Source organism: Xenopus laevis, chromosome 9_10L (assembly GCF_017654675.1).
Source record: "Xenopus laevis strain J_2021 chromosome 9_10L, Xenopus_laevis_v10.1, whole genome shotgun sequence".
Lineage (NCBI taxonomy): Eukaryota > Metazoa > Chordata > Amphibia > Anura > Pipidae > Xenopus > Xenopus laevis.
Genome location: NC_054387.1, coordinates 76,968,228 through 76,980,558, shown reverse-complemented (window position 1 = coordinate 76,980,558; position 12,331 = coordinate 76,968,228). Strand labels below are relative to the sequence as shown.

Genomic DNA, 12,331 nt, shown 5'->3' with positions numbered 1-12,331 from the left:
ATTAGATTATAAACTCCTGGCAGCAAGGTTATCTAGCTCATCTCTTTTCACAAATTGTTAATTTGCCATTTTCCGGCAGTTTCCACATTATTGTGCAGTGCTGCATAACCTGTGGTCTATATAAATAAATAATTATTTCACTAGAGTCTTTAATTTGCAGTTACTTACACCTGATACATCATCACCCCCTGCTTTCATAATGGATTTGAAGTAAATTGAAACAGAACTATTCCCATATTGGCATTCTAGATCTTTTGGGGCATATTTACTTTACAGTTTATAAATTGCACCACTGCAGTCACCAATAGCAATTAATCCGTGGTTAGTGTATATTATACATATACTACATGTTGGATGCTACTGGTATCTGCTCTGGTTAAATGTATCCCTGTGTGTTACTGAATTACCTCCTTTATCTCATTTTGATCAAGTGCAGACGCTTTGTGCTATTTTAGCTCTCACAGCAATGTTTGTGCTTCTGCAGGTGCTACATAACTTTGACCCAGTCCCTACACTTGGCCATGAGTGGAGCTCTTTCGGGTCCTGCTGGAACAGGAAAAACTGAAACTACCAAAGACCTAGGCCGCTCTTTGGGTATCATGGTGTATGTGTTTAACTGCTCAGAACAAATGGACTACAAGGTATGTACAGAGGTTTGGCCTGTTACTAACAGTTTGGCTTTTTTGGGGCATCCAAATAGGTAACTATCCTGAGCAATAAATACAGTGGGGCACACCAGAGCAGCAGCTGTTGGTGGGAAAACTGGAAGTGCAGTAGATATACTAATGTAATATGGTGGCAGTAGGTCAGGGCTGTGCCAGTTATACTTACTGTATAATAGTTATACTTATGACAGTGTTGCACAGCCTGTGACGCTGCACTTGTTGAAGATCAACTAACTGGACGTTGCAGTTCAACAATTAATTTAGCCGGGGGGTTATCACCAATTTAAAAGCCATGGTCCTTCTTTGGGGGGTTGTTAAAAGTTGTAGTTCAATAATATTCAGAATTCCCAACCCTTCAAGTAAACAGAAAATGTCTCTGTCTGCAAATAGAATGTATTTTTACCCCTTAAGACCAATTAGTTTTCTGTTATTACTTGTACGTACTGAGTAAAAACAAAATTTATAGTAGTTAACCCATTGTGGTACTCCTGCTATATTGTTACAGTACTACATTTTATATTATAAGCTTAGCAATGTTATTATGTGCTGAGCTTTAACATTAAACTTTTTCTTTGGTTAGTCCATTGGAAACATCTACAAAGGATTATGCCAGACAGGCGTTTGGGGGTGCTTTGATGAATTCAACCGCATTTCAGTGGAAGTACTTTCAGTAGTAGCAGTACAAGTAAAAACAATACAAGATGCTATTCGCCACAAGAAAAAGAGGTAATATATGAACAGTTGATTTGGGGTCTTTGTCTTTTTTGCTTAAAACGGATGTTGACACAATAAATATGCCACTATGCTGCTGTGAAAATGATTGCAATATCAAAACATGCATGTGTTCCAGTAGGTTTCCCCCACTAGCACTGAAACAGCCCAGTCTCTTGGTTGGGGGAACCATTACAGAGTCAGGCAATGGTACAACCAGGCAGCCTTTACCTGGAGTTGGCACCAGTCATAGATAAATGAAAATGCACAAGCTAATTAGGGGCCCACTTATGTATCTCTTGAATGCCACAAATTCATCTATACAAAGATTTGTTGTACCTAGGGGTAATTCCTTTGCTGCACATACTGCATTTGGAATATCAAGAAATGGCAGTTCTTAACAAATGACAATGGCATTCTGCCTGCCCTTCTAATTATAATAATATTATACCAGGTAACCAACAATAGAGCATTACTGTGCATGGTTCCAGAAGAACAATCAATCCCTTCTTCTCTCACCATGTCATGTTTGTCTCCACTAGGTTTTATTTTCTGGGTGAAACAATTGAGCTGAAAACTACTATTGGGATCTTTATTACTCTCAATCCAGGCTATGCAGGTAGAGCAGAACTTCCTGAAAATGTCAAGGCTTTGTTCCGGTAAATATTATATTCTAATGTCTTTCAAATATACAATAAACAAATTTTACAGGATCACTTGAAAACTGGAAATACTTCTAAAAATTTCAAGTTTAAGGAATGTGATGGAATGCTTACTCATTAGTAAATTCAATCCGTTCAGCCCTTCTAGCTGGATTGTTTTGTGTGATCTGATGACCTTGGATTAAAGTATGTTACTTTTTTAAAAACAACTTTGTGTTGTAAGCTATGTCACAATATAGTAACAATATAACTACTGAGTATGACAATGGTGCTTCATATATAAATAAAAGCTTGTGCAGATATTATCCCTATAAATTACATTATTGTAAACTTTACCATTACAGATTTTCTATTTACTCCACCATGTCATTTTACTTATATATCTAGCATATGTCATTATTGGGTTGGTTATGCTGATCATAATCCATCATTTATATCTTGCAGCCCATGTGCTATGGTGATCCCAGACTTTGAACTGATATGTGAAATAATGCTGGTGGCAGAGGGATTCGTGGATGCAAGGATGCTCGCAAGGAAGTTCATCAGTCTGTATACTTTGTGTCATCAGCTGCTTTCTAAACAGGTAAAAATATAAAACTTATGAATAAATGAAACCTCTAATTTATTATCTGGAAATTATACTGCAGTTTGGTTAAGCCTATGTTACAGATTATCAGTTTTATCATGACATGTTCTTGTCAGACCATACGACTACAAATTAATCAGCCACCCCTCAAAAGCAGTTGTCTTTTAAAGAGGGTCTTAAAAATGCACTTCCAAATCAATTTGATGTTCATATATAGGGGATATAGAAAACAATACACAGGGAAAGGAGAGTGCAGTGGTTAACAGACAGGGAAAGTGCTTTGGTTGGATGATTGATGAAAACACAAATTTATCAAGATTCTTTAACCAAATCCACAATCCTTGCATTTGCACAGTAAAATAAAACATCAACTTTAGGGTGCCATCTTATATTGTATAAAATGCAAACATGATGTTTCAGATGGAGAATGGAGGGCAAAATTAGATAGTTTGCTTTATACTTTTTGGGTATGTACCTGGATGTGGTTTATTACTAACCAGGAAAAGTGTAAGCAGAGTAAAATGTTATTATTATTTAGGTATGTCCAACTGGTTCATGAGATAGATGTGGCCCTCCAATGTATATTTACAGCTCTGTGCCTGCCTGTAGGCTTCATAATCTGCTGTGTATGAATTCACAATTTTCATATAATCTGTTCCATAGATGTTTTATGTAAGTTAATTGATAGGAAGGCCATGTTGTCTGGGTGAAAGCCAGATAGGTGGCAACCCTATAAAGTTCCCCACTGTATATTGTATACAAATTATAAATTCATTTGTGGGTGTCCATGATAATGTAAAATTACTTTGTTTAATAGAAAACAGTATCTAAATTGAGCCACCTTTAAAAAAATTTTTGGGTGTGTACCTAATTGCACAATTTAATTTGGCCCCTCCGAGGCAAAGGTTAAGAAATAGTATTTTAAATGGATTTTAATTTCCCATGTTAATTTTGCAGGATCATTATGACTGGGGTCTCAGGGCAATAAAGTCTGTGTTAGTAGTAGCTGGGTCCTTGAAGCGAGAAGACAGGAGCAAGCCTGAGGATCTGGTAAGTTATATTAATCTGTTATATATATATATAACTAGAGCCTTTGGTTAGGAGAATTTTTCCAATGAAGACGAGAACTGCAAATTCAGCTAATGTAGTGCAAAGAGCACAATTGATGTAGTCCCCTTTCAACCAGCCCTGAGCACAAAAGAAGTACAGGCAGGTGGATTCATGGGGCAGCAGCAGCACCCCCGGAATTGCCCCTTAAAGCAAACCTTACAGTTATAGCACATGCAGTCAGGACAGTAATAAAATAATAAACTATTTAATAATAAAATATTTTGCTATGAAACTCCCCCTCTCACTTATTTTCAACTTAAGCAAGTTTTTTTCTATAAAACTGCAGCCTGATATGGCCCTGTCTGCCTTGATTGCTTCTTACACAGCATCATGTGTATTTAGGTAGGTAGCTTTTAAGTAGAACTGCAAGATGTAGATCTGACCCTGCCCATAAAGGTCTGCTTTTACAGTAGCACAACCAAACCAGTGAGGGGCAATCAAAAGGAAACCTGTAAACCAGGGGTCCCCAACCTAACTGTGAGCCACATTCAAATGCAAAAAGAGTTGGGGAAGCATGAAAAATGTTCCTGTAGATGCCAAAATGGTCTGTGATTGGCTATTTGGTAGTCCCTATGTGGACTGGCAGCCTACAAGAGGCCCTGTTTGGCCATATACCTGGTTTTTACCCAACCAAAACTTGCCTAAAAACCACAAATTAAAAAATAAGCACCTGCTTTGAGGCCACTGAGAGAAACATCCAAGGGGTTGGGGAGCAACATGTTGCTCGCGAACTACTGGTTGGGGATCAATGCTGTAAACAATGGCATGGCAGGCTGGAATGCAAAATTATATCTTTGCAGTAAGAGCCATAAGTTGCATAGTCAAAACCCCAAATGCAAGTGCTCTTTAAATGAGCAAAAAGGGGTGGACTTTAGTGCTTTTGCAGCTGTGTGGAGGGGGTAAACTACCCCGTAGATTGGCTGCTAAGGAGAGCTGTCAATCTACTGGGGGCACTTTTCTAGGAATAATTTAAAGGACACGCCCCTTACTAAATTTCTTTGGAAAATTAAGCTTGAAGTTAAGAGCTATTATGTGTTTATGTGTACTAGTGCAAATACAAGGAATTTTCTCAAATGAGCTCAATATACCTAGTGAGCATTTCATCAATAAAATGTGCATGCCAGCCCTCCCACGACCACCACAAGAAGCAATAACACCAAATGTAATTTAACATTAAATCAGCCTAATTATTGGGTCCTATTTTCCTTCTAATTGTACGAGAAAATACTGCTCTGTTGACAACACAAACTAACTGTAACATAATCCAGTGTGAGAAGGAAGCAGATTGAGTTTAACAAGCCATATGGGTTATAATTGTCTCAGTACGACTTTCTCATAATGTTTGCTAATTTTATGCTTTTACGGTTTGTTATTATTATATATAATTATGGCATTGTTCCTCCTTTTTAGGTTTTGATGAGGGCCCTAAGGGACTTTAATCTTCCTAAGATAGTAACCAATGATGTGGCAATATTTCTGGGGCTCATCAATGACTTGTTTCCTATGCTGGAAGTTCCAAGGAAGAGAGATGTGAAGTTGGAACAGATGGTTCGCCAGTCCGTTGCTGAGCTCCACCTGCAGCCAGAGGAGAACTTCATTCTGAAGGTGGGAATAATGGCTTTCTGCTTAGTTTATTGGAAATGCTAAATGTGCAGGCTGCAGGCTATAATGATCACAGTTGTTTGATGCTTGTAGCATTCAACATCTGGTTAATAACTGAGACTATAAACAAAGTTTTTATGCATCTTCCTAGCTGTATATTAGGTAGATATTAAATATTGATATAATCTTCTGTAATGAAGAGCAGGCTTGGTTGAAGGGAATTTTATTTAAATGTAATATCTGAAGTAACAAATACTATGATATGCTAATTTCAGTTCTAGACCTCTATAATATTATCCATTTGTGTCAAGTTTACAGCAGATCTATCTAGTTTTATGTAATTTGTGTGAAAGTCATTATTTCCAACCCCCCTCCTTCCCACTATAATGTTGGGAGAGAGGAAAATCACAGAATTTCCATGTCCCTGCAGGTCATGAAATGGACAAAATTGTTGACTATTATGTAACTTGTTCAATCAGGTTTCTGATTGTACCCATTCCCCAAGACCTTGCAGAGCAGCAAAATGGTGTTATAGGTTCTCAGGTTCAGCTTGGGAACAGTTAGTAACAGACTGCAGGATGAGGGTGGGGATCAGGTCCGGACTGAGAATTAAAATAGGCCCTGGCATTTCAGGTACACCGAGGCCCAAACAGCCCACACCAGTCCACTAAATACTGACTTTCTATGGGACCTTATAGGAGCCCCTCTGGCATTTGCCAGAACCGACAGATTGCCAGTCCGGGCCTGGTGGGGATCAGTCATGCAAGCACTTGAGAAAGGGGGTTGATCCCCTGAAACGTTGTGCAGAGATCTGAATAAACCACAAACATTCAGCACACTTTGCTTGGTGAGTGCCATCTGATTTCTCCTTGTTATTGCTTCAAGTACAGGGGAGATCCTGCCCTCTGCCACCGCCCCCTCCTCCCCCAGTGCTCACCTTTTTGGCGTCTGAGGTTGGGGGGGGTCCATGATGCCACTGGAGGGGGTCCAGGATGCTTGCGCAGATAGTATAATTGTTATCTCTGCCCTAGAAGAGCCAAATTCCTGGTTTGAAAATTCGCCTCTTAAAGTTACCAGGAGCAGAATTTTTTACAACTCTTGTAACCAAGAGGCAAGTTTTTCAACTCATCTCATTGGTGCAGCACCTCTAGTAATGCAAGCACCTTTTCTCTGTTCAACCCCAATGCCTTTACAGTTTATAATTAGTGGGCACTTAATGACTGCTTGTGTCCCACAAAAATGCCCAAATCCTTTTCAATTAAGTATGCTCCCATGAGGTAATAGTTAAAATTCGTTTAGATTTTTTTTAAAAATTCAAATTCGGTTTTCAAAATTTATCATGTACTAGCCCTTTAAGGATTTGAATTTGACTATTCGCCACCTTAAACCTAGTGAATTTTAGCCTATGGGGGACATCCTGGGATCAATTTGGAGCTGTTTGCAGCCTTCCTGAAAATCAAGTGTTTTTTGGAGGAAAAAACACAAATCAAATTCGATTCGAGCTTGAGGATCGATCCCATTCACCCGAATTTGATTTTTTTTTTTTTTAACAGTTTCGATTGGTAATTTTTTCCCGAATCTCGAGTTCATGGAAGTTTTAATAAACTGCCATGAACTCGAAATTCAACCCCTGATAAATCTGCCCCTTAGTGTATAACTTGAATTTTTGTTATTTCTACCAAAGTGCATAACCTTAACTTATCTAGACTGAACTTAATTTGCCAGTCTGCTGCCCAGTTCTCCAATTTGGTCAATTACTCTGCAAAGAGGTAGCATCCTGCATGTAATTTAGTATCATCAGCAAAAATAGAGACTGTAGTTGCCCAGGACTAAGGCAGTCATGTAGACATGAGATGATTGTAAACTATTTCTGTTAACAAGATTGAATAGGCCTACTATTTCAATCTCAGGGTGAATAGCTTCAGAACTCAGTAGAGAAGAGCAAGAATTTCCTGAAGTTCTGTTGTACGAAAACTGATATATTATGTCATCCCAAATGTACTGATGAAGTTCCCTTAGTAATTCAAAAGAGGGAAAGGAATTTATTGTAGAATAACAGTAAGTTTACTGTAACTGAAAGGTTCCTCTGAGAGTAAAAAAAAACACTCTGTCATTCAGCATTTCTGTTCTGTTTGACATGTAACCAGTGGCTGCTGGGAGCTGAATTTCCAAAAAAATGTAATTCTAACAGTTGCCTATCCATGTGCTAACCATTCAAATACTACTGTCCTGCACAAAACCTTTTTATTGGCTTAGTGTACAAACTGTGTCTGTAATGAGCCAGAAAAGTCATTTCTACTTAAATAAAAAAATGCATTTGTATAATTGAAGGCTGTCAAACCAGCATAACAGCAGTTGTCAGTGAATTACAATTATCCACAATCCTTTGGTGTGACTTGTAATTTAGTTGCCTATGTCCTGCTTTTTACATGTTATTTTTGTATTTTTCAGATCACCCAGTTGGAGGAATTACTTGCCGTGCGCCATTCTGTTTTTGTAGTAGGAAATGCAGGAACTGGGAAAAGCACGGTAAATGTTATAATATTTGGTTACAACTTTTGCCTTAGGCTTGCTATCTACTGTATATCCTATCCACACTATTTTCAATACTTTTAATATTGGGGAAAGTTACTAAGATAGATGCTAAATTGCACCAGTGTAGCTGTCCAGAGCAACCAATCAAATCTTTGCTTTCATTTTCTAAGTGGTAATAGATAAATGAAAATGATTTGCTGATGGGTTGTTATGGGCTAACACTTGTGGTATTTAGCACCAATGTTTCTAAATCAGCCATACTATCTTTAATTATTATTATTACACTGGTTGTGCAACATCTACAGGATAAATTTAGCAAATTCCTTGACTTTTAATGTGACTTTTTGAGGTTACATTTTGGGCAAAAGGTTTTTTTTGAATGAGCAGAGTTATTGCTGTAGCCTAATTTCAGTGCAAGCAGCATGGCCATTGGCAAATATCAAATGGAAAGAGTTTGATTAATTTCTTTGAGTTACAAACTCACACTTAGGGATTATTTATTAAAGGTCACGTTTTGAAATCGAGAAAAATTGTTTGTTTTTTTTTTACTAGAAAACTCAAATTTTTAGAGGAACAAACTAATTTTTTTCGCGATTTATTATACCCCGATATTGTAAAAAGCCTGAATCCGAAAATCTCATCTCAGGCCTGTCAAGGTCGTGTATAAGTCGGTGGATTTTATCAAGTTTTTTTTATTATTGAATAAGCTAAAATTGGGCATGGGAGTTTGGTTGAGCTTTTTTTTATTAATCTTATGAGATAAATTTGGATTTTAGTAAATAACCCCCTATATAATATTTCTGGGCACCAATTGGTGCCCATGTCTGTGTGGTTTTATTATACAATTGCTTCCACTAAAACTGCCCTGTGTATAGTATATTGTAAACTTCACTGGGTTGGGATTTCTCTGTGCTGTGTGAAATATTGTTGACGCTACATAGATACGGAATGATTAATGAAAAAACTATGCATATATCAAATGTACATTCCCGAGTAGATGCTCATTAGAACATTTGTATTTTTTCACAGATCCTGAGGACCTTACATAGAACCTATTCTAACATGAAACTAAAGCCCACTTGGAATGACATTAACCCCAAGGCAGTAACAACTGATGAGTTATTTGGGTTCCTTCATCCGTCAACGAGGGAATGGAAAGATGGTATTTGGAGTTGTGTAAATATATTTATTGTCTTCTGTACAGTCTGTCACTCAAGTAAATGTGTTTGTTCTTTTAGGACTGTTTTCCTTTATTATGAGGGAACTTTTTATCATACCCCATGATGGTCCCAAGTGGATTGTTCTTGATGGAGATATTGATCCAATGTGGATTGAGTCTTTGAACACTGTCATGGATGACAATAAGGTGTGTACACTTTATTTAATAATACCTATGTCAGAAATGTGATGAGAATAAGAAACCTCCATTTTGTTTGTTAGCTAGCTCTGAGTTGGCTGACTGACAGGTTGAGCATGTTGACAACGCATTTGTGTTGTCTATTTAAGTCACACCCATTATTGCCAACACAGGTGCCCCTATGTGATACTATTGCATTCTTAACAATTCCATGTGACAACAGTTTGAGAAAGGCTTTTAATGTTTTGGCACTATAATACCCCATGCACAAAATAAAGCTTCCAACATCAATGCCCAACTTTATGAATTCTATTGTGGCTGAATGGATGCAAATGCCACCTATAATGTTCCAAAATCTAGTGGAACATCCTCCCTCAAGAGCTGAGGCTGTTAAAGCAGCAAGTTAGAGAGCTCAAGTAAATGCTACTTTAGCTTGTCAAAGTAGTATAATACTGTACTGCAACCAACCAATGCACCTGCGCTTGTGCAGCAGGACTAGTAACTGGAATAAGATATATTACCCTTGCAGTATTTATGTTAAAGCCATTTAACAGCACCCTAAATGGCATGATATTACAAATAATGCTTGTAAAATTATTCCAAGTCACTTTTACTTAGCTAGCTCACATAACAGTGTCCATTAAAGCTGACCTTGACATTTGCTTGGTTAAACCACATGAGCTGAAAAGGATAACTGCTTCACCCAGCTAACTGCATGATTTATCATCTCCTTTATTATTCAGAAAAATATTATTGGATTAAGAAAGAACATATATGGAAATTTGCCTAAAAAAAAGTAAACTTAATTTCTAATTTCAAAAATTTTGTTTTTTCTCTAGTATGCGCAGAGTCCATAGTTAGTCGCTACAGGAATCTGAAACATTCATTACATTTTGCAGTTTTTGCATTCTGTGGTTTTTCTTACTTTTGAGTATACTGATTTAAATGTGCATGGTATTTAACAGAGCTGATTCTGTAAAAAGAGTGCGATTGCTTCTCTGTCTCTTTCACTTATGCAGGTTTTGACCTTAGCCAGCAATGAGCGAATATCATTGTCTCCCTCCATGAGGCTGCTCTTTGAAATCAGTCATCTCCGCGCTGCCACTCCAGCAACAGTATCTAGAGCTGGGATCCTTTATGTCAACACACAAGACCTTGGCTGGAGTCCGTAAGTATATCTAGCTGACAGTAGTTAAGGTGATAGTGACAGAAATCTAACCCAGCCTTGCCTTATAAACTATTATTAAGGGAGTTCATAAAACAGTGTACAAAGTGCTAAAACAAATGCTAAAAATGGGCGCAATGTGCATATCTTTTGCACTTTGCACACTGCTTTTGGTATTGAAGAATTGATGATGTCCTCTGTGGGTCCATATCAGGACACAGGAACTTGAGGCTATTCGCTTAAAGAGTGTTTGCGCTTGGCACCACTTTATTCAAGAGGGGCTGCCAGTGAAAGTAAAGTATAGGATATTTACATATAGCTAACAGTAGTTAAGGTGACGGTGGCAGAACTCTACCTTTACAGAGCAGTCTCACATTCTTAAAGTTAAACTATTAAAAAGGGAGTTCATAAAAATAAAGCATAAGGACTTAAATATAAATTGAACTATTCATATCCATTAGAAAAATACAAGAAAAGGCATAGTAGCTTTTTTTTTATACCTATGAGTAGGGAAACTGAACACACATAAAAAAAATAAAAGAAGGAACACACAATAATGGCTTAATGGTTTTAACCTTTAGAGTTTCTCCTATAGAATAAACTATGTACTTTGACTGTACACAAGAGGAATGGTTTTACTTAGCTGAGCCCTAAATATTCCTTTGAGTAATAGATGTGTATCCGGCAGACATGTTTGTGTTGGTATTTTTGTGTAAGTATATTATATTTGTGATGTGTTACTAAAATGTGTCCCTCCATATCTCTTATAGCATTACTTTGTGTCTGAGTTGATTTCTTCCTTATTAGTTATGTTACCAGCTGGATCGAGACTCACAAAACTCAGTCTGAAAAGGCAAATTTGACCATATTGTTTGACAAGTACGTTCCTTACTGCTTGGAGCAAGTGCGCTGTAATTTAAAAACCATAACTCCAATCCCAGAAAACAGCATGGTCCAGGTAAAGGCAATACAGTTTATTTTCATGATCTTTATATAAAATATTATGCTCTGTGTTCACAAACTGTAGGCTAAAAAATGCAAGTTTTAAGGAAAATATACTTTTGTGCTAATTTCTAAGAAGTAGGTGCAGATCTCAATACAAAAATGGCTGCAGGATTGCGCCCATTAAAATGCAATACAATATGTGTTGCTTTCCTATATGTTTGTAATCTGTTCCATTATACTAGTTGCACCTACCTGAGTGCTCAAGGTACAAGATTCAGCGCACACCTAAGCAATTCTGTGGGAGCAAATTACAGTGACCCTTCCGTTATCTATTTACAGTTACCAGATATATAGTTCATTTAATGCAGATCATGTGGCTAGAACTCCTATTTTTATTATTGTTTTATTCCCTGCATTCTTTCTGACTCACAGTTCTATTCTTTTTACATGATGTTTTTCACTAAACCTGAACTGAATTGCCAATACAAACCAAAAATCTTTATTGTTTTTCATACATATGCTATATCCCCAAATTATTATTTGCTTACTATCAGGTTTGCCAACTGATCCATTTAAAGGCATGTTGAAGAAACTGCAAATGTGGCAGTAGTCCCCCAAATGTTCAGGCTTAATAGGAAGTCCAGGAGCCTAGAAGTCTATCTTAACCTGCAAACAATGGGAGATATTGCCAAACGCCACTGTTTTTAACACAAAATTGCAATGCCGGGTAAATCAGGTCCTGCATTTGGGAACATAGATTGGATTGGGAACAAACCTTCAGGCTTCATGTTAATTGAGCAATGAATTAGTAATTCTGCTTTGAATGCATGATTTTCTACTTCCTTTTTTCTTTCTAACCTTCTTTGACATACAGTACAATTACAATATTGTTCCAGGGCCACAACCTGCTTTTCAGTTCTTCTCTGTGCTTCATAAGACTTTCCTTAGTTTATCATCCTGTTATTGCTGTTGCAAGGCTCAGTTCTTTGTGCT

The 12,331-nt window shown here is 37.3% G+C and overlaps 1 protein-coding gene across 1 annotated transcript in view; it reads left to right on the top strand.

Annotated features, from left to right (window-relative positions):
• LOC108701849 (dynein heavy chain 11, axonemal-like) overlaps positions 1-12,331 on the top strand; it is a 154,559-nt gene that overhangs the window by 37,283 nt on the left and 104,945 nt on the right. Inside the window, exons 17-27 of the mRNA XM_018236864.2 lie at positions 485-641; positions 1,246-1,391; positions 1,919-2,035; positions 2,483-2,621; positions 3,582-3,674; positions 5,145-5,339; positions 7,788-7,865; positions 8,901-9,033; positions 9,110-9,237; positions 10,248-10,396; positions 11,201-11,351. Of these exons, the coding sequence (XP_018092353.2) occupies positions 485-641; positions 1,246-1,391; positions 1,919-2,035; positions 2,483-2,621; positions 3,582-3,674; positions 5,145-5,339; positions 7,788-7,865; positions 8,901-9,033; positions 9,110-9,237; positions 10,248-10,396; positions 11,201-11,351 (1,486 nt within the window). The remainder of the gene's footprint in view (positions 1-484; positions 642-1,245; positions 1,392-1,918; positions 2,036-2,482; positions 2,622-3,581; positions 3,675-5,144; positions 5,340-7,787; positions 7,866-8,900; positions 9,034-9,109; positions 9,238-10,247; positions 10,397-11,200; positions 11,352-12,331) is intronic.